The sequence below is a fragment of the Lactuca saligna genome, chromosome 9 (assembly GCF_052625555.1).
Source record: "Lactuca saligna cultivar CGN05327 chromosome 9, ASM5262555v1, whole genome shotgun sequence".
Taxonomy (NCBI): domain Eukaryota; kingdom Viridiplantae; phylum Streptophyta; class Magnoliopsida; order Asterales; family Asteraceae; genus Lactuca; species Lactuca saligna.
This window is the reverse complement of record NC_136425.1, coordinates 58,945,824-58,969,854: the sequence shown is the minus strand read 5'-3', so window position 1 is coordinate 58,969,854 and position 24,031 is coordinate 58,945,824. Positions and strand designations below refer to the sequence as shown.

Here is a 24,031-nt window from a genome sequence, read left to right as displayed (position 1 = left end):
TAATCTTACACAGATTGAAAATTCTAACTTTGAAACCTTTCCATATTCCATTTTGACTTATCACTTCTGAACAAGAGTTGCCTCCTTACAGATTATGTCAATATGGTCCTTCCAGAATTATCACTATACTTCCAACTATCCTTGAGCAACCAATCTTTGGTAAACCTTAGATTGTCCTCGACAATTGTTTAATCCTTTTAGTCATATCCAGTTCTAAACCTTTTCCCTTCTTAATGCCCCAGGCATTTGGAAACTTTTAGAAAGGATGAATATAGCACATGTAATCGATCCTATATCCGAAGCATATGGGGCACGATTCATGATGTCTCACATAAAGACTAAACCAGTCTTTTGCTATAACATTTCCATTTCTATTTGCCAAGTTCTCATAATTCAGATTATGAAAAGGGATGCCGTAATCATGATCAAATTTAAGAACGCAAATAATGGACTCATATACAGAATTTCCTTATGTTGAGCCATTCCAACATGAAATTCATATATATTTCCTTGACTAAATGATTAAAACCTCACGATCTAAGCTTATAGATTTGAGATGAAGTATAATTTCCTCTCCCTTAATTATAGCAAAACAACTTTTTCCCAATTGAAACCTTTTGTTTTCTATAATTAACATTGCTAACTTGCAATACTTATCATAATTATCATGCTCCCACTAACATGATGATTATTAGCATAACACTTATGCTCCCACTAGCTTTGACATGTACTCAGAAATCAGCTGACTTTCTTACCAAAGTTCAGATTTCTAATACTAGATTGTTTTGATAAAACTTTATCAAAATCATACACCTTCCTTTAGATAGCACACTCGTGTGTCTACACAATTATGAAGAGGTATGCCGTAATCATAATGGTTAGACCTTTTTGCCACTTCTCACAAGTCCATGTTAGTGTGTCGGTAAACCACACACGCTCCACTAACGACTTTGAGAATGCAAATATCACAATTGCTATCTGGCTAAAATCTACTTAGTGAAAGTGTTTCCTCACCAACATTTTCATGAATCGGAGAGAAACCTTATGACACTTAGATTTAATGGTGTATGTGTTCTTATCCATGTGAATTGTCAAAACCATAGTCACAAGACAAGGATAATGACAAATCCAAACTCATATGGACTGAACTCAATCTTAACTTCTTGCCACCTGGCAGCTCAAGGGCCTGCCATTGCTTCCAAGTTGTTGTGCAACACATTGAGAACTCTAAGAACTCATATGCAAAGCCAACTTTAACTGGAATGGGCACAGAATATGTCAACACGATAGGTTATAAACCTCAAGTTGTGTGCTAGTGAGGAACTTCAGGTTTCATTCTTGATTAGTTCTTGAGATTTTCAAGACCTTTAAGACTCCCACTGTCCTCTTGACCTATAAGACTCCCTTGTCAAACATCCAAGAGATAGTGCGGATTCTAATCAAGACAAACACTTCACACAATTGGCCTAAGTTGGTCTTTGTTTTATCCAAAACATCACAACTTACCAATTTCAAATGTACAAGAGTAGGAAACTTTTACTCTTACATTTGATAAGTGTTTTAAACCTTCTTAAAGACATGTCACTCAAATTACAATCTAGGAGTATGACTCTAAGACTTGTATTGGAACGAAGTATGACTCATCTTCTTGATTTAACCATTTCAACAATTCAAGATCCCTTCTTCTTAGTCATAAGAATGCACTAAGACTTCCTTAGAGAACTAATTTTGATATGGTTTCTTAATCATTAAGATGATCACAAAACTGATACTAAAGTACTCTCCCATCTTTTCAGATTTGAGGAACTTCTATCCTTCTACCTAATTTGATTCTTCTTATTCGCTCTGCCATGCATTGGAACCTTTTCCAATGTCTCAGAGTTACATTTAAGCTTGTAAGTATAATCATATTTACTGAGCTTTAGTAAACTATGACAAATAGCCTTATATCTTTTGTGGTGGACTTAATCAGTGCACATGACTATGTACTTGATCCCTTAGTCCATTACTTGACTCACACATCCATGTGAACAAGTAATTAGTCTTAATTTTTCCAATACTTGAAAGTTCTCATTCATCATGCTATACAACTTGCATGATCCAAGTTCCGGTCCAATTGATACTTGGGTGATGAGAATCTTTCCTTATTTGGTAAATTTAGACATTACCACAAATGAAGGAATCAATTTCATATTTCCACTCTTGCTATTAACGGAATCATATAAGCAACAATTTTTCCTCAAATGCAATTGTAAGGATATTTTAAAATAAATAAAACCAAAAATTTTCTTTTATTTTAAAACTATGCGGAAAAACTTATCCTTACAATCCATATGAAAACTTGTTGTTATCTATTCCTAAGAAATATCTCATAACTCCTAAGAAGTAGCTCAAGAATCCGATCTTCACACTACGTGATAGAAATCCATCTATGCGATCAGATTCAGCATATTCTTTCTTTAAGTTCCTTCACTATTCTTTGATTCTTAAAACATTACCATGTGACCCAGTCACATCATGTATCAGGAATCTCAGAATAGAAACTTAACAGAGTTAGATTAGTGGACTTTACCTGAAGTAGAGTCAATCTTATTGACTTTAACATCCTTAGGTAAAATTTTGCAGCTTTGCAACCAATGCCCCTTCCTTTGGCAATATAAACATATGGACCCTTTGATAATGGTACACGGGACTATTACAGACTTAGCCTTTTCTCTTTACCATTTGGTCAACCTAGTTGACTACGGTCAATCCCTTTCCTTGGGAAGAGAATGCTTTTTCTGTATTTCCTGTGTCACTATTGTCAATGTCCATTAAGTTTTAAGGAAGTTGATCTTAACAAATAGATAAGATCATTAAGGGTCTTGTCATAGTCTGTTTCATAGGTGTTCCAAAAGAACTCACTATGTGACTTAGAAAGTAGTTGAACCACCAACTTTCTCAAGACTTTGACACCCTTCTCTCCCGACTTGTCAATATGTGACTACATCTCCAAGATGTGATCACACCTAGACCTTGCCTTGCCAATAGGGTTTGAGTGACTTTGAACTTGTGGGTTGGGAGAATAATTTGAGGAGGTGAAAGAAGTATGATTTCCATGGGACATCATCTTCATTTAGGAAAGCTTGTTTCAAGAGATTTGGGAAGATCATAAATGTCTAAACTAGACATCTTTTGGGAGATATTCAAGATAGATGATCTTAAAGTCCTTAATATGACACCCAATATGAAATATTAAGGCTAGGACCCATCAAACTATTTTATAACTTAGAAGAGGTATGCCGTAATCCAAGCTATAAAACAATTTGAAGGTAGGTGAATGACGATTCACCAATTTCCACCAAGATAAACGAAATGTATTATTAGGTTTTAATTGGTTTTGAAACTCCTAGATCTTTTGAGATTCATTGAACTGTTCAATGGCATGTTTCAATCTCGAGTGTGCCCTTCAGCTTTTGTGACTGGGATGCCGAGGATCACAAAACAAGGTGTGAAGTAACCATGCAAATTACTTGGTACCCTTAAGTGTTTATCCCTCAATCGATGTGCCGGTTAACCACACACGCACCATCGATACTATGATAAACATTAAGTTACCCTTTTCCTACCTTGTTAAATACGAGTTAGTGTGCCGGTTAACCACACACGCTCCACTAACCGACTTAAACAAAGTGCAAAGTGTAATTTCATGGATTAGCACCTTATTCACATTTTCCTAAGTAACTAAGATTGGGTATTTATAAGAGTTTAGTTACTTAGTATTTATCATTAATACTTTTAATGAAGGGAGAATTATAGTCCTGTTAAACCCGTTCGGCTAACGACCCTCCACCAGTCAAGCAAGCGGTGGGTGAGAGTGGACACCCATTAAGTTGCCATTTTATAGGCAACAACCTTATACCCACCTTATAGACCGGCTTCGTGAATAAGGCGTACTAGCGGTAAGACCGACTTTACTCTTATACATATATATATATATATATATATATATATATATATATATATATATATATATATATATTATTAACTTATAATATTATAAAGTATAAGGGTTGAATTTTAACTTTTAAAATTCTAAGGGCTAACTTGGAATTAAAGTATTCATATGAGAAAACTTTACAAATTCCAAAACTTGAGGGCAAGTTTTGAAACTATTCAAAACTAATTAATTCCATAACTTATGTATTTAAAGTAGTTTTAATCCAAAAAACTCTTCAAGTTCCATAACTTATGGAAGACTTTAAACTAATAAAAGAATTAACTTTTCTTTATTTTTATAACTTATGGAATTAATTAAGGTTACATTATTATTTATTTATTTATTTATTTATTTATTTATTTAATGAAGAGACTCTTAGTCCTCCATAACTTGAGGACAAATTATGGAGTCATAACTCCAATTAATTAGAACTAGACTCTTCATTTTTGTAACCTTTGCCAACTTTTATGAGTTTTATGAAACTTAAATGTGACTTTTCATATAACTTGAGGACAAGTTACAAAAACACATTTTAGAATCAACTCTTAGATTAATTTGGATTGAAAACAACTTTTCCACTCAACTTTTCTATTAATCTAAGCAAGTCATAAGAACAAGATAATTCAAATCAAACTTTTTCATGTAATTAGTCTAACCTTTAAACTAATACAAAACATGAATCTATTGACAATTATCTTTGACAATGGATTAGCATGAACATTACCACATTAAAAACAAGTTTATAAGTTCAAAAACAACTTAGGGTAATGTTCCTAGTCCATTTCTAGCCAAAAACCTCGAAAATATGCTGTCTGGGGTCCAACTCGTCGAGTGCATGAACATAACTCGGCGAGTTGGATGCATTTTGCCTTGGACTCGTCTAGTCCCTTCATGGACTCGGCGAGTCTTCTGGGCTGACAGCATCAAAACTCGATTTTTCAGCTTCTATTGCAGGTATAACAAGAAAACAAGCCTAGGCTCTGATACCACTGTTGGGTTATGAGCATTCTAACACTCTTAAGTGTACATGCAACCCTAAATACCTTGGATCTATGTTTTCTCTATTATACATGCAAATATGAACATCCAAGGTATTATCCTAATCTAACATACAAAACAATGGATATAACAAGATAGAATACATACCTTTAAGTTAGTGCTTGTCTTCATGAAGCTTGAGTGCCTAGTGCCCCAAGTGTGACACCTCAAATGGTTCACAATCATCAAAACACTTAGAATAACTTAGAGAGAATTCTACACTTCATGAAATCGGCTAGCCCTCTTCAATAATAATACTAGTCTCTCTAGTGGCCGATTTTCCTCAAGAATAAGATGCTTATATAGTTATACAATTAGGGTAAACCCTAATTGTCATGACTTTCCATTTCCTTGGATCCATGGGTTCAAATACACCATGGAGCATCCATGGAGAATCATATGGGTTTTGTCCCAACTAGATAATCCATTGAGCATTAGCCCACTATACAAGTATGGATGATTTACACAATCAACCCATATATTCAATTAGTCTTCTTTTGATCACTTAATTAATTCTAGATTAATTCTTGATCAATACTAATTAAATAATCTCATTATTCTTATTATTAATATACTAGAACTTATAATATATTGATAACCATAAGTGTCTTATTTCTCTCATTTAGTCTATCCAAGTGCATGATGGTATGCAACCCAAATGGACCATGCCGGGTCGGGTCAAGTCTTACCAATTATAGTTATGGACTTAGACATTAATCCAACAAAGGTATGTTATTCTAACTTGTGTTATTCAAAGTTTTGTATGCTAGAATAGTACAATACCTTGGAAAGTTGATATTTGCATGTATAATAGAGAAAACATAGATCCAAGGTATTTAGGGTTGCATGTACACTTAGGAGTGTTAGATTGCTCAAAATCCAACAAGGAGATGAGCGGTAAATATGATATAGGAGATGACCCTTAGGATAATATCTTTAGGGAAGATTAAAAGAAGATAATGGGGATGGGTAATTGGGTTGATAGTTTGATAATTAAATATAATAATTATATTATTGTGAGTTGAAAACCCTATATGCTCACCAGGCTACCAAGCCTGACCCACTCAGTTTAATTGTATCATAGGTATCGATATGAAGTTGCTTTGCACTGAGAGATTAAAGGAGATGTAAATCAGTAGAGTAAATGAATGTATGTTCTGTTTATGCTTATGTGTCTATATCGGAACATGACATCTCGAGGTTTTATTATTTAATGAAAATACATTATCTTTGAGAAATGTTTTGATAAGTTTTTATCATATCTTGTTTTTGGAACAAATTCCGCAACCGTTTTCTTTAAACGAATACTCTGATTTATAAAACAAAGCATAAACAAATCGGTCTTTTCTGGCTGTGAAATTGGGGACATCACAACGAGTTTATGGATAAACTCGGTGAGTTGGCTCGACTTTTCCCGATATTTTCAGATTGATAGAGGAACTCGGTGAGTTTGTTGGTCAACTCAGTGAGTTGACTTGGTTTTTCCCGATCTATGAAGTTGATGGAGAAACTCAACGAGTTGAAGGATAACTCGGCGAGTTGGGTCAACTTGGACCGTTGACTTTGACTTTTGAGTTATGTCTTTAACCAAGTTTGTCCCAAGGGGTACTTAAAGTAATCTGAATGGTAATAAGAAAAATTATGAGCTTAGGATAAGGCCCATATGGGGTTGGGCCCAATTTGGAAAATCAGGCCATTAGTGGGCCTTTGTGGATCTTTTGGTTGTGGGCCTCAATTTTGGGTGATGTTGGGTCAAGGGTAAAATGGTCATTTTACCCTAAGTAAGGATTATAGATTATAGCATTGAAACCTAATTGCTAATTGGGTGTGTTGTTGGTATTGATATCTCAGGAAGCCAGCAGGGCAACACGTTGGGATTTCTTTCAAGGAGCTTCTACACTCGAGGTGAGTTTTCCTCATTGTATTTATGGGTTAAAGATACCAATGTAGACCCTTTGGATTTTTATCCTGGTTTATCGTATGTTTGAGTACTGTGGTGATCTGTTAGATCTGTATCCTGGTAGATAGGGTGCTGTTATGCTTAGTGATCTGTTAGATTTGCCTGTTATCTGTACGGGTAATATGTTTTCCAATAGCATGTATTGATGTAGTGTGGTTGTGTTGAGACTACATTTCTTTGTGTTGTCATTCAACAAACTCGGTAATGTTTATATCAATACATTATATGTATGCTTATCTATTATGTATATGTCGACATGGTTTGTGTGTGTGGCTGGATTGAGGCGAACCTGCTTTATGTTGAAGGTCAATAGACCCATGTCGGCTCGGATAGACTAAAAGCATGGAAGGCAGACTAGTTAGGCCGAAGACCCAAAGAATGGTCTAGATAGGCTGAAGTCCCGGTGAGGCGGTCCAAACATGCTGAAGGTTCTGTGATAGGTCCATATAAGTTGAAGGCCCGGTGAGGCAGTCCAGACATGTTGAAGGCTTTGTATGTATCTTGTTACTTATATATGTTGTATGTTTGGGTGTTGGTACTTTGGAGGAACTCACTAAGCTTCGTGCTTACAGTTTTTGTGTATGGTTTCAGGTACTTTAGCGGATCGTGTCCAGGTGAAGGCGTGACCGTACACATCCTCATGTTTTGGACGTATAATTTATGGGAAACTCTGATAATGTGAATGTTTTGAAAACTATGTTGAAAGTGATTCTAATTTTTAAATAATGTTTTGGGAACAATGGTTTCTGTAAAAATTCTTTAGAAAAAGGGTTGTTTTGAAATTTTAAATTTTATGAATTTTTATGAATGTTACAAGTTGGTATCAGAGCCTTGGTTGGAGTGAATTGGAGGAACACTCGTGTGAGTCTAGTCTCAAACTAAGGAAAAAGGTTTTTAAAAACAGTTTTCAAAATAAACAAGGAAGATGTAATGTGTACGATAAGCCGGAGCCAGTAAGTTGACCCTAAAATTCCACACAATTATTTGAGATTATGTTATGTTATGTTAGAACAACATTCTAGTGATAGGATAGGGATGTTCATGAATTGCATGATAAAGTTGCCTGATTATGTGATGCCTTAGTTCCTATAGATTTACCTTGTTTGGTTATTGTGTGACTCTTTCGCGTGTGATCTAACTATTGAGTGGATACGCTAGGTCATATGCTACATGGTTTACAGAATCTTAGGCTGAGGGGTTTAGTCCTGTTGGGCAGCTCTTATCTGAGTCCAACCATTATGGGACTGAATCTTTTAGCCTAATATTGTTTAAATTGTAGGGTATGTGATTGTATTCATGCGATAGTCGTCTGGCATCAATGAAGAATCGTGTGGCAATTAGTGGTATGGTGAGTCGTATGGGGTCATCCGACCATTCGTGTTATTGGATCTGCAGGTGATGGTATCCTTAGAAGGGGATCAATTCGTAGCGGATCAGCGCAAGGAATGATCGACCACTCTTGAGAAAGTAATAGCAAGGTGAAGGTGCACTACGATGTTGGGAGTTTGAGATCGAGGATTTTGTAAGAGGGTCCATCATATTTTATTGCATTTAATGTCAGTCGGCTCCTCTGCATGAATGTTCATTGCTTTGTGCTTTGTGGAACTCTTGAGTGATGTGAGTTAGCTATTAAGTGAATATGTAAAGTTACATGTGAGAAAGGTTGGATAATCTCATAGTGACGGATTTAACCCTGCTGCGCAGCTCTCGTCTGAGTCCAACCGTTGTAGGGATGAGGTTGTTACTCAAAGGATTATCTTAGCTTTATTACATATGAGTATATTCATGGAATAGCTAATTGACATTGTGAGGAGTTCTTCAGCAGCTGATGGCAGAGAAGTGTGGAACGCTAGCCTAGGGAGTATTTTAGTGCAGTTGATTCGATGCCAGGAGTATTTTATGACTAGGTCTTAGATGAGTCGAGATGATTCTTGAGGAAAGTATGGGTAGGTTTGGAAGGTAGTATTGGGCCCGTACTATTGGAAGCACAGGATCCATACTCGATTCAAGGAAGATTTCGGGGATTCTAAGGGCTGGTTGGGAAGATAGCATGGTTGGATACCTCTGTTTGTGGCAGTGTTTCCATATCTGTCGATCTTTTGGATTTGGTTGCTCAGGGGAGGATGAGTTTTTTGTTGTTCATGCCCCAGTGGCGATGACAATATGGGTTGCGTGGTTCAGACCCAGATGAGTATGTTGGTTGGAGGTCGTGGAGGTTTGGCTAGAGGTCGTGCCTTAGGCCTCGAGGCATAGGGAGGAAGCGGTTGATATGATTGGTTTGGAAATTGCATCTAGGATTTAAGTGGTAGATTGTCAGATTAGATTGTCGTTATATGTGGGCAAGGCTTGCCCTACATATTTTCGAGTTCGAAGGAGTGGGCAAGGCTTGTGACCTCCCGAGTTAGGGTGAATTCTTAGCTCGAGGTATGTTGGTTGCGATGGTTAGCGACAGTATGTCAGCACTGGTGTATGCAAGTGGTTTGATGTGGCACGAGTACCTTAGCGATGCGAGCAAGGGCCGTATTCTTGGGATATGGGAAAGCCAGGTGCCAGATTTTCATGTGGATTAAAAGCAAGGGGTGTATGTTTGGATCGTAAATCGGTAGTTGCCTATGCTCTGTAATTGGTTATCATTGGGAAATTCAAAGGTCTTCAGCTAGAATTCAGGTTTCTCTTAGGGTTTGTTGATCCATATTTAGAGGACTATTCTGTGTATGTTATTCGTTCAATGGATAAGTATGGTGGTACCTGGTTGGGCGTGTTAAGTTATGTTTTGGTTTCATCACTAGTGGGTGGTGGTTCGAGTTCTAAGTGGGAGAGGACCGGGATTCTCAGGTTGAGCGTCATTCGCTGAGGGTTTTGTTAATTCGTCGTTCGAATTGTTGCTATCAGTTTTGTGGGGCAGATGTTGATCAGAGAACCCTTTCAAGAAGTGGGTATGTTTAAATACTGGTAGGTTTTTGGTCCTCTGGTTTAGGTATCAAGGTGTTCTAGACCATTGGTTGTTGAGTTCGTCTTTCTGCGGGAATTCTATGAAGGATTCAAGTGGTGACAGTTTAAGAGCAAGGAATGCGTCACCTACCCTCCAGTGTCGTATGTATATTCCCTTGGTCCTTGGTATGTTTACCCTCAGTGGTGAAGTGGAATTCTGATTCGTATCATACTCAGGTTGTGGTAACTTATAGGATCATCTTGGAGATCTTCATGAGCTAGTGGTGTAGTGATGGAATTCATTCAGTCTCAAATAAGTAAGGGGTCTTGTTTGACCGATTATGAGGATGTTTTCTATTATTATTAAACTGGCCTTTCGATTATCTCTGGTGTTTATTTCCTTTTCGGATGAGATTATGGGTTTCTTAAGTATGTGTGGGGGTACTCCTTGTAAGCTGGGCAAGAGGGATTTGGGGCTCTTGATTTGAATTATGTGCATGGTTGTCTTGGGTTCCAACTTCTGATTTGGATCAAGAATGCAACCGTTATCCAATCTGCAGATCATGTGCAACTTTGTTTTCGTAAGGTTTTTCTTGGTATCCATTTTGTGGTGCTCAATTGGCATTATAAGGGAGTCAATTAGGTCCCTTCAAGGTAATGGAATGAGGTAGGTATCTTCAGCCCCGGAGTGTTGGGCGAATGATGCGATGAAAATAGTGTCGGTGTGTTATTAGGAGCATTCCAGTCATAGGTTGTGGGCCTAGTGATTATGATGGTTTATTTCTTCTATTGGTAGTGCTTTCGGTGTTGGCTCATTAATGGGGGGTCTGGCAAGTCATAAATTTGTTGGTTAGATAAAGGGAAGCAGTAAGGATTGAGGGAAGTATCAGTCAGGTATCAGAAAGTCTCGGCAGGTTGTATGCATTATCATTCCAGTTGTTCGCGAATTGTTGTTGATTTGTGATCCTCAAGTTGGGAATTGATTATATAGTCGTAAGTCATAAATTTCTTGGTGATTGTATCAAGTGGATGCCTAGGTGGGGGTACACCGGAACCGATAAGGGTTGGATGTATCACATAAGTTGATGGCTTGATCGTCGAAGCAGTGGTTGGTAATTCCATAGCAAAGAGTCAAGGGTTGTCAAGATTTTGGGTTCATGATGTGGTTCGGTTTTGGGCTAAGTTCGTGGTCGGTGTGTTTGAGGATCATTCTTCATGGTTCTGGTAATGCCCCAATTAGGGACTAGGGGTAGCTTCAATGGATGTGCATCAGTTTAGGGAAGGTTCCGTGAGGAGGTATCATGGGTAGCCATATTTGAGTAGTTTTTTTTTTTGTGAACTCGTGTTGGGAGTCACAAGTGGGTCCGTGCAAGGTCTGTATCTAGAGCGGAGGAGGTTAAGAGATCTGTATATCAAAGGCATCAGTTGGAGGATTCAGAATCTAGCTTATGTGTCTGCACTCTAGGGTGGCTCCATCTTGTGAAGGAAGGGCAAGTGATGGGGTTTCGGGCTCTTAGCAGTAGTGTATCAGCCCGGCAGTCGAGGAAGTCTGTATTTTATATCTCTTGTGTGTTTATGGAATTGTTATTATCAAAGGTTAAATAGATTGTTTGATGGATAAGTGTTATGGTTTTAGCAATCGGTTCACTTTGGGAGGTCTATCAAGGAGTCAGACCAATTTGATACCCAAGTTCGGATACATAAGGTTGGGTCTTTGCATGGGATTATGGGTTGTTCTTCTTCTGGTTGGCAGTTTCTATTTGGGTTTGAAGAGAAATTGTTGAGAATAACCCTATTTCTAAGTCAACTCGACGAGTTGGAGGGACCAACTCGATGTGTTGATGATGGAAGAATTGCAGGAATTAAATGAATCAACTCGACGAGTTGAGGAGCCTCAACTCGACGATTTGGCAGCTGGGAAGGAAACCCTGATTTTTAGGGTCTTGCACCCTATTTAAAGGCCTTAAGTCCTTTTTCTAGCCTCCTTATCAGCATCCATTGTTATCAAAACCCTAAAACTAGTTGTAGCCTCCATTGTCAAGTTTTTGATATGTTTGGTGTTCACAAAGGATTTAGTGATTCTTCATACCAACGAGAAAAATATGGGACCACGATAAATACAGATGCTCCGAAAGATGAATGAGATCATCGAGAAGAAATATTTGGATTAGGACTATTGTATCGTTTTTAAGTTTTAAAATTAGGACTATCTTATTTTTTCTGTTAATTTTTTTTTTGTGTAATGATATTTTTTGTTTTTAAATGTTATGTTTAATTTAGGATTTAATTAAATTGCATGTTTTGTTATTTTTTTTTATAAATACTATAACATAAATAAAAAAACAAAAACCAAATTGGAAAAATCGAAAATAAATAAATTGAAAAGGAAAAAAAATCGAAAAAAAATAAAAATAAAAAAGAAATGATGACATGGAAATTAGTGGGTGTTATAACATATTGTTCCACTTGGTGTACCATACGATGACATGAAATATGAGATGTGATAATACCCTTTAGCTAATTATCCACACACTCTTGCATGGAAATTTGGTCATTCTAGATGAACAACAAAAACACAACGTTGCTATTATGAGATACATATTTTGATATTTTATTTGTGTAAGTTGCTCAACACCATCAAAGTAGAGGTCGTTACAGCATTATACTTTAAGTTAAAGAAAGATACCACGTTTAAATACCTTATTAACGAATTGAACCTTAAATTACAGATAATCTTTCAACAACAAATTAAGTGACTACATGGATAATGCTTCAACCTTATCATAAGAACATATTAACTTTGAAAGGGTACGTTTGCTTTACATTCATTTAAAATAATAGCCTTGGGTAAAAGCGTCTTTCCACATCCATGTAGACCACAGAACAGAGCTCCTTTAGATGGTGCCATACCAAATTTCTACTGATGCTCCACTGGGAATTGAACAGTCTTGGAAAAAAATGGAAGGGGCAAAGTGGTAATTTTGCAATTTCATTACCAAAAGAAAAATATATATATATATTTAATTGCAAAGAAAAACCACATAAAAGGTTCTTGCTTTAACATATAATAAGATGCTGTAAGCTGACATATAATCTAGTGTTTCAGGCATTTCATCAAACACTTCATGTGCATATAAAAGTACAAACATATTGAAAAGAAATTCCACAAATAAAAAGGGCTACTGAATCTGTACAACATATGAACAGACAAATAGAGAAGATCGTGCGTTCAACAGCAATGGCAGATTGAGATTTTTTTGAAAAAATGGCAATTTTCATTTCTTTTAATGTATCAAGTAAGAACAATAGTGAAGTATAAAAAGTCAAAAACAAAATGGGAAAGTTATTACATTACAATTACACCCCTAAGACATGGCTTACCAGTTACCACATTAGCACCTCTTATATTTCTTAATCCTCTTAAGAAGATGACCATATTGCCCTTTTTCCACCATCCCTTTAATCACCTCATTAGCTTCAAAAACCTTTCCAGCATTCTTCAAAAAACTCACTAAAGTTTTATACACAAGAAAATTCGGATTACACCCTCTGGATTCCATTTCCTTAAGCATCAAACACGCATACTCAAATTTTCCAGCCATACAAAGCCCACGTATCATTGTATTATATGTATAAACATTAGGAATCTTCCCATTATCAAACATATCTGAAAACATTTCTTCTGCTTTTTCAAACTGCCCCCCTGCAATATGTGCATTGATCATCACAGTGTACGCCACCACATCAGGCTCGCACCCTTGTTCCACCATTAAATCAAAAAAATACTTACATGCATCCATGTTTCCAGCTCGACTTAATGCATCTATCAAATTGGTAAAATGAAGAACATTTGGCTCAATTCCAGCTTCTTTCATCATCGACAAATGCACAACAGCTTCAGCTGGTTTGTTTGCTCGTCCATAAATGTGAAGTAAGATGTTGAATGTATGCAAATCTGGAGGGAATCCGTTTCTTCCCATTTCATCAAATAAGCTATGAAACTGATCTAATCTCCCCAATCTATATTTTGCGTACATTACGATGTTATATGTTAATGTGTCTGGTTGCCGACCATCTGCCAACATTTGTTGATACACCCAATCGATGAGATTATAGTGTTTTATAGCATGAAGGGAATGTAAGATTGCATTGAAGGAATGCTTAAAAGGGCGAAAATTGAATGAATTTGACTTTATGAATCTTTCTACAACTTTCTTGGCTATACCCGCTTCGCCACATGAGCATATAAAGATGTTGAAAGTTCGTGAGGTTACAGGGTATCCTTTTTCTGTCATTTCATCGAGTAATCTCCACATTGCTTTGTATTCTTGTGATTCTGCAAAGATTTGCATGATTAAATGGTAGGTGTTAACTGTGTGATTGTAGTTCTGTTTTTGGCCTGACCATATGAAGAATTTGTAGCCAAGTTTTACACATCGGTCTCTGTTTGCTTGATTGATGTTCTTCAAGATTCCTATAAGAACTTCTCTCACGAGTAAACCTGAAACTTGTATTTCTAGATTATCCAAAGCTGATCTTGCGTCGAACCCAGGACCATCTTGTTGGAGAACTTTGAGCGCCATGGCTGCTGCGTTTTTTGTGTTTCTTAGAAAGCTTGATCTGTTGAATACATATTGTTGGTGATGTTCTTCTTCTTCTTCTTCATATCTGCCACTTGTGCCAACGGAATCAACTGACTCTTCTTCTTGGTTTTCATCTGATACGGTATCACAGTTCGAGCTTTTACGATAATCAATTAAGTATTTCTCTATTCGTTGAAACCCATCGATGAATCCATTACTAGTGCTACATATGGAACGTGAAATACCGCAAAAACAAAAGATGCTCTGAACAAATCTGTGATCAATTTGAGCAATTGAGAGCATGCCAAGAACCAAGCTTGGGCTTTTAGTAATAGGGTCAAAATGACCACGACCAACTTAGCCGATATCTATATGACAAATTGAATCGAATGTGATTCAGATATAATAGTTTGAGTGTAGGAGTAGAAAATTTGAACCCTTTTTTATGTAGACAGATCAATTCAGTAGCTTGTAGTCGTAGAATTTGTAGCTTTGTACCCAGTGCCAGTTGAAGAAATGGATAAAAGGTGAAGGGAAGGATGAAAATAAAATTAGGGCAAAATGTCCCTCGGAGAAATCTAAGTAGAGATGTGGGTTTAAGCGACGGAAGACGGTGATCGATGGTGGCCGCCGGCGACGGTGAGATGTGGACTGCGTGAATCGGAGGTTGAGCCGTTGTGAACTGAAGGACTGTAGACGATTAGGGTTATTTGCAGGAAACGCTTTAAAATCAAAACGATGTAGTTTTTAATTTAGTGAGTTACATTTTCGGTCCCTGTAATTTTCCACTCTATACAGGCTGTAACTATTGAAGACACATTCCTGCATTTTGATTCTTTTGCTGTTCCCATCATCTTCTTTTTCTCCGGTTGTTAACCAATCGATTACTGGTATTATTTGAAATGTACTTGCTTTTGTTCTCTAGAAAATGCCTCGGACTTTCCTTTCATGGAGTTTTTCCTTTCCATAAACGTTGTTGTAGCATTTGTTGATCAATTTTTGTTGCTACTAGACACTTGATAACAAGCATATACGTAAGTATGATATGTTTTCTTAGGGTGGGCAGATTTGAGCATATTTTGCAACGGGTTCACGGTGGTACTATCGACTATACTGCCATGAGTTTGTATTGTACCGTAAAATGTGTAGATGAAATGGTTATTTAAATCGTTGGAAATCTTGTTCTTTCTCTTTTTTGTGATCATTCAATGATTACTTTTTTTTTCTCAAATATTTTTTTAATCATCAATATAAACAATTCACCACTCTAAAAATCATCCATTTATTCCAATTTCATTACAACCGTCCCCAATTTCATTCAAACCCTCTACAATTCCATTCACACTCTCTCAAATTCAATAGGTTCGTACTTTGGTTCTGATGAGCATCCCATCAAGAAAATGCATTATGTAACAAATCCTTATTTTTCATCCTCATCCGACGATGAACCAAATAAAATTAATATTTTGTCAGCATCTCGAACTACACAAGCTCTTATTCAGAATACCGCAAGTTCAAGCATAGTTAGGAATGCGATAACTCTTGTTCGGAGAGATTGTGAAGCGGCAGAAAAACAGCCAATCTGATATTACTTTGTAAAAAAAATGCAATCTTTAGGGACGAACATTTTCGTACCCAACAATGATACCTAAATTTGTGGCCTCACAACATAAAGTTACTCAATCCGAGTAAAAATCCCACAACAATCATTTTAATATGTTAACCATTTTAGTTCTTATCATTTTGCAACCTTATAATGGTATTTAAAAGGTGTTGATTACAATGTTGATTGTCTTGAAGTATTAATAAACCATAGCAACCAATCAAAGTAAGTACATATCTCCTGTGATTATGCTTAAGAATGTTTTGATATTACTTATACTATATCTACTCTTATTTTCTATGTGGCATTTATGGCATGATTTTACTTTGCATGAATCACATTTCGAATGTGTTTTAAAGTATAAAAGTCTATATTGATTTGAAACTTTGCTTAAGAATCCTTATTATCCATCACATATATGATGAGTTGTTTTGAGAGTTCGAGAGGTCCTATGGATTAATTTATTAGAATTTGAAGGATTAATATTATAGATTTATAAGCAATATCTCTAGGAGTGAAATGTACAACTCCATTCTATGGGAAATATGGTAAAGATTACATGATTCTTTAAAATTTCCAAAGGCTTACTTCCTCTTATATGACCTTTGTGGTCATAATTGACGTACTTGTTATGTTAATGTCAGCGAGTTGATTTATGAAGTAGATTCAACGTGGGAGAAGCCATAGACCATTTTCGACTCTAGAATGAAAGAGCATTATTCAAGAATATAGAACTTGGGTTGGGGTTTATGTAATGTCCTATTTTTACAACAAAAAATTTTCATTTTTATTTAAGTAAATCCTCCTAATTATAAATCCAGTATTGAGAAAACGTTTATTCAGATACATTTATTAAAATTCAGAGTAATAGTAAAATGCGAGAATCTTCATTGTTGTCGATGAGTGTGTACAGTCACGCATTCACATTCCTATGATGACCGATGATACCTAAAACAATAAAACAACTAGGTAAGCACATAACTTAATAAGTTTTCCCCAAAATACCCCATACAATAAACATACAAGCATGCATAACGGCCTACAACCTCCCGATTGGAATGCCTAGGCACATAATACATGCAAACATCAACCATACAACACTACCGCCTACAAGTCCTCTTACAACATACAATCCCACTACCAACTAACCTCAATTAATTGTGTAACCATAAGTAGCCAGAGGTGAGATAGTTACCCGGACAGGTGGTCCTACTCTAGTACCACAACCAAACAAGGAACAGGTAAGAGAGCCTAGACCAAGAGTCCTCAGTCTATCCTACATGACTATATACATTTCCTAAGGCGTCCTTCTACTAACAGGTAACCAAAACTAGTGAGCCATCATTGGTGCCTTCGACCCACGGTACACTGAGGTGAAAGTCACCTGAATCAAAGAACACTAAACACTGCGATACGACCCCTTTTCAGCACTGCTTGCTCCTGCAAATCCAATAACACTAGAACCAGATATAATATCAATCAATAACCCAAATCCTCAAGTTTGACCCAAAGTCAAACTTGGTTAAAAAGTCAACAATCAGCAGACCCTCACGACGTGACCATTTATGGATCACATTGTGGGCCACTACAGGACAAAATACTCGAGTCTTACCACCCTCACGATATGACATGCATCTCCTCACGTCGTGAGGACCGTTTGAAAGTCGTATTGGTTCAAAAACCTCTTAATCCATTAAGCCACTAATCCATCTATTCCAAAAGGCTTCTTAACACTCCAAGGATCATAAAAATCGATGCTTTAAGGTCTTGTATGTCCAATCCAAGACTTGGGATCAAATTAGGTCATTCATGGAGAAAAAGAAGATAAATCCTCATGCATTAACTGCAACATCATTCAAACTTTTACATATAAGCATCTAGGGACCCTAAGGACCCATAAAGTTGCCAAATTTATGGAGTCCCAACACTCTAACTCTTAAGATCTTGGATAAATATGCATAAAACCTTAGATCTAGCAATAAGGAAACATAAAGCTTGGATCTTGATTACTCACATTGGTCCAGTGTGTGGCTAAAGGTTGCAAATGAAGCTTCCAAGCTGCAACTATGCTTCCATAGTGATCTCTTCTTCTTCAAACCTCCAAAACTCCACCAAAAGCTCAAGAAACACAAGGAAATGATAGGTTTAGGGTTTTACTAAGTTTTGGGACGAAAGAGGCTGGTTTGTAAACCTAAATGAAGTTTTGTGGGGTTTAAATACAATGAAATTCTAAAAGATCGTAGGCTTGGGCTGCAGCATACCTCACGTCGTGAGCTTTTATTGCTCACATCCTGAGCTCAGTTAAATCAGAATCTTCATTAAATCCTTTCTCACGTCGTGACCCTTCAATGGTTATGTTGTGAGCCTTGGGTTTTCCCAAAAACCATGCATTTTACTCCTTGAAGCCCTAAATCGTCTCGATCTGGAAAACCGGGTGTTATAGTTTAGACGCATATGCGTTTGCATTGTCATGATCTTAGTAAACTTTATCTTTTTTTTTTATTCATTTATTGACAAGTGGTGAAAATATTTTATAAATGTTTTGGGAACTTGGGAGTTGGTTCGTTTCCACTAACTAATTACATTCCATGGTCTAATTTTGGTATTACTCACCTTGCTCTTCAAGCCTAACATTATTATTTTGGCATCTACTCAAAGATGAGGATGCGATCTATGGTTAAAGACAACTTGGAAATTTAGAAGGTCGTGATTTGTTTTGGTTCATTTTAACTTTTATAATGATATCTGATTGATCATCATCGGATTTGAAACTACAAACTTTTGAACTTAAACTGTTTAACTGGGCTTTTGAAACCAAATTCCGCAACAATGACTTTTTCACTAAATCTTTTTGTCGATATGAAGGGGGTTTCAACTTTTCACTTAATCTTTTATTGTACTATCTAGGTTTGACTTCAAAATTACATGGGCATAATATCAAGGTATAAAATAATGGTATGTTAATTTCCTTTCTACAATATTAGAAAAAGTCCTTCATCTCTTGCCTTTAAACATCGTGTACTACTTACCGCACAACATGACTTCCTTAGAATGTCGGCTTTCATTTCTTATATTTCCATGGTGGGATCTCTTATCATCCCCCACACATAGTGTTTTGTAAATCCACGAATGAGAAACTAAGGACCCAATATCGAAATTTCTTGGACATCTAAGCTTATCATTTAAAGATTCCATTTGGAAAGTTGTTTCATTTATAATCCAAGAAGTACGCAACCTATAAAGACACTCACTTTCTTTCCCACAAAGTAGTAATAACCTCTTATAATCACTTTTAGCAAACTGTAATAGTAACCATTTCCTATTGTATAGTTCTTAAAACAAAATTTTAGTTATTTGGGATTCTCATATCTCTCCTCTAATTCAGATTTCATTTTTTATCCAATCAACCATAGGCTTGTGAATATTATATTGGACCAAAAATTCTTAATTTTATTCATCCATATTTTTGTCCAAACTTCTAAAGTGGAAATAATCATTAGATAACTCTTCTTCATACTCATCCCCTTAATACAACTCTAATAATTCGCCATCTTCCTTATGACGAGGGTATAACAAGTACGATAAAAGGATATTTTACTATGTTCATGATAGAAGGATAAACATCTTCCTCGTTTTGGACATCTACAAACATATTATATTCTATGTCAAGAGATACAAATCTTATGGAATTAGTGTATGTAGAAGATGCAAAATATTCCTCATTTTCATTATCAGTGAATCCTTCACTAAGGTTATTTTTTGAAGGCGAAAACATATGTTTTACTAATAATATACACTACAAAAAACACTTCAAATGACAAAAAAATCACAAATTCATGCATAAAATAACAAGCGTTTAAAAACACTTATCTACTCTAATAAATGCATGTTTTTTTTTTGCCACATGACACGCTTTCATTAAATTTGTTAAATGTTATTTTGCAGTTATTTTGAATTAATTTCTTTTCCACATGTTATTTTATGAGGTTTTTTTTTATTTCAATAAATTACACATAATGCTTTAATGTAATGATTACAATAAATGTAGTAATAAATAAATATCAATTTCATTAATGGACTTATCTTCTTATTTCAAAATTCTTAAATTAAAACTCATTAGTTTTTTTGTTTATTTATTTAAATTTAAAAGATAAAAAAAAAGTTGATTTTAATAATTCATTATTTTTCTTATTTGCTTATAAATTCAAAGTCTTAAATATTTAGACCTTTATATTTAATTTTTTTAATTAACTCATGTAATATATAGATCTTACACATAGTAATAATAAAAAATCACTAAAAATGAGAGTAAATGGATTATTCAAACAATTTTAACCTTTTGTTACTCATAATGTAAAACAAAAAACAAAAAATATATAATACCTGTTATTGAGAGATGTCAAAGTAGTGGGTTGGACTATTGAGCCCTACCAAGGTGAGAAGATGTCGAATTCTACAACCGATTTCCCTCTATTTTCTTGATTGTGTGTCAAAATGTTGAACCCTACATATGTTTTCCTCCCTTTGTTGTTTAGAATGTGAGAACCCTATTTTCTTTTGCTTTTAAACTAGGAAATTATAAGTTAAAAGATAGGGTTAATACCATAAAAGCCATAAGTTTTACACCCCAATTCTAAATTAGCCCTAAATGGATTTTTTGTGTCTAATTAGCCTAAATAATTGTGACCCCGTTTCAAAATCGTTTTATCAGTCGGTTAACAACAGGTCAAGTTATGCAGCCAATCACCACTCTCATATACTACTCGATCGTTCTTACACCATCAAATATCACCTTTCACATAAACATCTTGCATCAAAAAAGGGTTTCATGTAGTTGGTCTTAGGAAGAAGAAGGGTTTGAAAAGGGTTTCTTACACCATTGTTGCATGCAAAAAAGCTTCTATTTTGAAGTTGAAAATCACTGAAGTAGAAAGGTACATGGGGTGCCAATAAGAAATTGATGTGTATGTGTGTTCTAATCTTACATAATCGAGTTCCATAGTGTCACTTACAAGTATAATTTTTCATTTTGAACAGATGGCTTCATCATCTGGAACTAAAAAGGTGAAAGGGCCTGAAAAGGTTTATGTAAGGGACGAGGACTCTGATGATGATCTCATAGATTTCTCTTTCCTGGATTTTGCACCAGAGACCTTTAAACCAACCTCAAACCTGTCTGATGACCCATTTCTTAACATATTATGTGATGAAAATATGCTAAGGAGGATTCTTGATGGATTGGGAGATGATGATCAGGAAGTTGGTGTTAAGGATCTAGAACATGATCATGTTGATGATCAAAATAACGGTGAAGTAGGTGTAGAGTACAGGGTTCATGATCCAGACATACATTGGAAACAAATGAAGCCTGTAGTGGGAGAGTGTTACGAGTCCCCTTCTCAACTCAGGTTTGCATTAACTAACTATGCAGTAGCTAATGGATATCAGTTATGGTTTATGAAGAGTGATAGGCATAGAGTGATTGCTAGGCATGGGAAAATATATAAAAAAGACCCATATCCCTTTAGAGTTTATGCTGCTTGGAAGTATAATGAACGAAAATTTCAGATTAAATCTATATGTGACATACATCTATGTGCTAGAAATTTTAATTTTAGAACTTTGGTTAGTTGTAATTGGTTAGCCAAACATTACCTGAAGGATATTATTATGAAGCTAAAGATGACATTAACTGAGATGAAGGAAGATGTACTTAGGATGTTTTCAGTAAATGTATCTAAGGGGCAATGTCACAGGGCTAGGACAAAGGCAAGAGAGATGATAGAAGGTAAGTTAGAAGAACATTATGCAAAGGTATGGGACTATGCTGCAGAATTCCTCAGGTCTAACCCATGGAGCACTTGTAAGGTGGGAGTAGATTCTAATGCAAGTGGCATGAACTATTTCAAAAGGTTTTATGTGTGCTTAAAGGCTTTTAAGGATGCTTGGAATAGGGGTTGCAGACGTGTGATAGGTTTGGATGGTTGTTTCCTAAAGGGTCAGATCAAGGGAGAACTTTTGACTGCTGTTGGAAGAGATGCAGACAATCATGTATATCCAATAGCATGGGGAGTGATTGGTGTAGAGAACAAAGATAATTGGACTTGGTTTATTGAGCTGTTAGTTGCTAATCTTGACCTTGATTGTCGTAGGGGTCTTGTGGTTATTTCCGATAAGCACAAGGTAAATTATACTGTAAATTTGTTTAATTATTATACATTGATAATAATTTTGTTTATTCAATGCCAGGGTCTACTACAAGCTGTTACAGAACTACTTCCATATGTTGAACATAGACAATGTGCCAGGCACATCTATGCAAACTTCAGGAAGAAATACATTGGGTTAGAGCTCAAGAACCTGTTTTGGGAAGCTGCCAAAAGTATTGTGGAGTGGGACTTTATAGCAACAATGAATAAAATCAAAGACATAACTCCCAGTGGCTATGAATGGCTGATGTCAAACAAACCACATTCTTGGTGTAGGGCATTTTTCTCTCATGGATATGCTTGTGATGCTATAGAGAATGGCATATCAGAGTGTTTTAACTCAATGATCATTCACATCAGAAAAAAATCAATTCTAACAATGCTTGAGGAAATCAAGATTTATTTGATGAATAGGTTTTATCATCAAGCTGCTACAGTTTCTTAATGGAAAGGTGACTATGACCCAAACACCTTAGAGAAGATTAAGGAGTTTGGAAAGCATATGAGGTATGCTTATTTGATTTTAATTGTGATCTTAAGTCTATACATGTACATTACTAATTACTTATAATTTTAGGTTCTGGATAGTAATACCAAGTGGAGGGGCATTATTTGAGACAAGGCATGGATATTCAGCTTACAAGGTGGATTTAGATGCTTATTCTCATGCAGATTATGGGAGATATCAGGGTTACCATGTGTCCATGCTCAAGCTCCAATCAATTTCACACATAGAGATCCAACTGATTTTATTTCCTTTTGGCTCCATAAGGACAAGTTTATAGAGACATATAGGGACAACATCTTACCTGTTAATGGAAGTAATATGGCCCTATACTGAATATGTGAAGCCCTTACCACCCCTTATTAGGAGAATGCCTGGAAGGCCAAAAACAAATAGAAGAAGACATGCCTCAGAATGTCAGGATTCTAAGAAGACATGCCTCAGTATTGTGGAGTGGGACTTTATAGCAACAATGAAGAAAATCAAAGACATAACTCCCAGTGGCTATGAATGGCTGATGTCAAACAAACCACATTCTTGGTGTAGGGCATTTTTCTCTCATGGATATGCTTGTGATGCTATAGAGAATGGCATATCAGAGTGTTTTAACTCAATGATCATTCACATCAGAAAAAAATCAATTCTAACAATGCTTGAGGAAATCAAGATTTATTTGATGAATAGGTTTTATCATCAAGCTGCTACAGTTTCTCAATGGAAAGGTGACTATGGCCCAAACACCTTAGAGAAGATTAAGGAGTTTGGAAAGCATATGAGGTATGCTTATTTGATTTTAATTGTGATCTTAAGTCTATACATGTACATTACTAATTACTTATAATTTTAGGTTCTGGATAGTAATACCAAGTGGAGGGGCATTATTTAAGACAAGGCATGGATATTCAGCTTACAAGGTGGATTTAGATGCTTATTCTCATGCAGATTATGGGAGATATCAGGGTTACCATGTGTCCATGCTCAAGCTCCAATCAATTTCACACATAGAGATCCAACTGATTTTATTTCCTTTTGGCTCCATAAGGACAAGTTTATAGAGACATATAGGGACAACATCTTACCTATTAATGGAAGTAATATGGCCCTATACTGAATATGTGAAGCCCTTACCACCCCTTATTAGGAGAATGCCTGGAAGGCCAAAAACAAATAGAAGAAGACATGCCTCAGAATGTCAGGATTCTAAGTTCCCTACTAAAAAGGCA

General features: G+C 36.0%; 2 protein-coding genes across 2 annotated transcripts; one reads left to right on the top strand and one right to left on the bottom strand.

Moving 5' to 3' along the window:
- Window positions 1-13,154: 13,154 nt before the first annotated feature.
- On the bottom strand, window positions 13,155-15,201 carry LOC145018188 (uncharacterized). Its single transcript, XM_078976093.1, has one exon. It carries the CDS (start codon window positions 14,792-14,794, stop codon window positions 13,301-13,303), a length of 1,494 nt encoding a protein of 497 aa, XP_078832219.1. The 5' UTR covers window positions 14,795-15,201; the 3' UTR covers window positions 13,155-13,300.
- A 5,930-nt stretch (window positions 15,202-21,131) lies between these two features.
- On the top strand, window positions 21,132-22,748 carry LOC145016384 (uncharacterized). Its single transcript, XM_078974717.1, has 2 exons — window positions 21,132-22,277; window positions 22,344-22,748. Exons 1-2 carry the CDS (start codon window positions 21,132-21,134, stop codon window positions 22,746-22,748), a joined length of 1,551 nt encoding a protein of 516 aa, XP_078830843.1.
- Window positions 22,749-24,031: the final 1,283 nt, after the last annotated feature.